Genomic DNA, 2,853 nt, shown 5'->3' with positions numbered 1-2,853 from the left:
AGATACATTTGGCGGCTGTTAGGAATCCATCCCCACACCAATGTCAACACAAAACCCACACCACACCACCCTCTACCAGCAACCACCAAGTAAAATTACCTATGCCAATTTGCTTACATTACATGAAGCAATTTGCAATTTATTTTCTGTTACTGTCAAAATAAAAATATTTTTGACATTTGACATTTAAGATGTGCTGAAAACCTACCAATGTCATAGACTATAGAGTGCGGATTGTAATACTAAAACGTAAACATTGGAACTTTTCTTATTTTCAAATGCTTGATTTTTATATATTATACTCAGGGGTCTACAACAATACCCCCTGCAAGAAGGCAGACGTTTCTGAAGGGACAAACGGCATTCCAGACACTTTTAGTTACGCGCGGCTCGTAACACTAAAACGTAAATATTGGAACTTTTCTTACTTTCAAATGCTTGATTTTTATATATCATAATCCGGGGACTATAAAAATACCCCCTGCAAGAAGGCAGACATTTCTAATGGGGCAAACGACCTCCTAGACACTTTCAGTGTCTGCGCGGTTTGTAAGACTAAAACGTGAAAGTAAGCGGGACTTTACTTAAGTTCAAAAACTTAATTTTTAAACATTGTGCTCGGGAGATTATTAGAAAACCGCCTAGGCGGTTGAAGGCGCGACTTCAAGCTGCCAGACACTTTAGACTAGTCAAACAAACTCTCAGAAACTTTAATTGTAAATACCTTATAAAGTTTCTGGGAGTTTTTTTATTCTAACCAGACTGTCTATCTCCTTGCAGGAGATGTAATTAAAGTCTCTCGAGTATCATATATAAAAATCAAGCACTTGAAATTAAGTAAAGTTTCACTACATACCTTCTAGCAATACGAGCCGCGCGGTATATAAACTGTCTGGGAGGTCGTTTGCCTCATCAGAAATGTCTGCCTTCTTGCAGGGGGTATTGTTATAGTCCCCGGAGTATAATATATAAAAATCAAGCATTAGAAAATGAAAATAAAATGTAGTCAAATTTTTGGCAACTTTAAATCCATATAATTGGTTTGTCCGCGGGTGCAGTGTTACAATATTACATATGTAGTGTCGTAGAGGATTGTAGCATAATTGTATTTTTTTTTTGTATAAAATTATATATAATACGTTCATACATAATATACTGTATTAAATAAAATATTATAATCATAGGCTATTATCAAAAAGATGGCTTTCCAAACGTTTAACAAATAGTTTAAATTTTAAATTTAGATTTGCTATTTCAGGTGGTAAGTTATTGAGCATGTATGGTAAATATGTTGGTGGATAAAAAGACACGATATAATAGTTTATATTTTATTGATATCATAAAATCATAACTTAAATATAAAACAAATTATAAAACAAATATTTGCACAAAAGGAAATAATTTTTAATTTCTATTATTTTTTTTAATATAATATCTAGATAACTACGACTGACGTATTTATACACGTTTGCACATTTACATAGATTACAAGGCCATCATTAAAACCTAGGACACTACCTGAATATTAAACTTGAAGTGAATAAAATTCTGTGATGATAAAATTTAACATTACAATGCAGTAGTTCTAACTCTAAATATAGTAAGCCTGAATAAATCTTAAAACCGTCAATTTCTTTAAATTACTTTAACAAATGAACATATATTTATTCTGATTAAAAACTGGCCTCTACCAGACCTGGTAATTAAATGGTGCTTTGATACAAGAACGTAGTTATATTATTATGTCCATAACAACTGTGCTCGTCTTTATAAACCTAAAACAGTAGCATTAAATAACTTTCTCATATTGGTATGCTCTGAACGGGATCTGTCATATTTAGTGGTTATTACGTTAAACAAATGGTCCATACAGCTGTATTTTGGCTTTATCTTCAACTTATCACATTTCTAAAAGTTTCTTATTTTATTGAGTACATATCACGTAAACATTCTCAATTATCCAAATAACTATTACGATCCCAGTCATTGATATAAATATATTATCTCTCCATATTAACTAAAAGCTTTTTGTTCAGTCAAAACTAATTAACTCTGCAGTGTTGTTGTTATGCTCGGATTTGTTTGAGGTTTGCGCCTGCTGATTAGGATTTTGTTGTTGGGGTTGTGGACCATTGGTAAAGTTTTGTTGTTGCATCTTCATAGGTTGACCTTGAAAATTTTGGGGAATTTGTTGACCTTGTGGTAGTTGCCCTTGAGGTGGCATTTGTTGACCTTGAGATGGCATCTGTTGCCCTTGAGCTGCCATTTGTTGTCCTTGGGATGGCATCTGTTGCCCTTGAGCAGCCATTTGTTGTCCTTGAGATGACATCTGCTGGCCTTGAGGTGACATCTGTTGTCCCTGTGGAAGCATTTGTTGTCCCTGTGGTAGCATTTGTTGCCCTTGATTGGGCATCTGCTGTCCCTGAGGCATCTGTTGACCTTGTGATTGTATTTGTTGGCCAGGGATTTGCCCCATCTGTGGTTGCATTTGCATTTGCTGGGGTAAATTATTGGGCATCATTTGTTGATTCATTTGATGCGCCTGCATCATTTGCTGACCCTGTACTTGTTGCATTTGGTTTTGTGGCATCTGTTGCCCCTGACTTAAGCTATGTTGGTTTTGTTGTGGAATGTTCAACTGCTGTCCTTGCATCATCATCTGCTGGCCGGGTTGACCTTGCATAGATATATGACCTTGGGTGTATTGGCTTTGTTGAGGTTGCGGTATCTGAGTAGCACCTTGGGTCACTTGTGGTACGGTAGGGAGTACATTTTGGTTTTGGCTGATAGCCGCTTGGCTCTGCGCTAAAGCCTGCCCTTGCATCATTTGACTCGACATGGGCATTTGCGACG

The 2,853-nt window shown here is 36.0% G+C and overlaps 1 protein-coding gene across 1 annotated transcript in view; it reads right to left on the bottom strand.

Moving 5' to 3' along the window:
- Positions 1–1,387: 1,387 nt before the first annotated feature.
- Positions 1,388–2,853, bottom strand: part of LOC106106836 (hepatocyte growth factor-regulated tyrosine kinase substrate) — a 13,428-nt gene continuing 11,962 nt past the window's right edge. Inside the window, exon 14 of the mRNA XM_013287495.1 lies at positions 1,388–2,852. Within this exon, the coding sequence (XP_013142949.1) occupies positions 2,033–2,852 (820 nt within the window). The 3' untranslated portion in view covers positions 1,388–2,032. The remainder of the gene's footprint in view (position 2,853) is intronic.

This window comes from Papilio polytes, unplaced genomic scaffold (genome assembly GCF_000836215.1).
Source record: "Papilio polytes unplaced genomic scaffold, Ppol_1.0 DF822067.1, whole genome shotgun sequence".
NCBI lineage: Eukaryota > Metazoa > Arthropoda > Insecta > Lepidoptera > Papilionidae > Papilio > Papilio polytes.
This window is presented reverse-complemented; position numbering and strand designations above follow the sequence as displayed.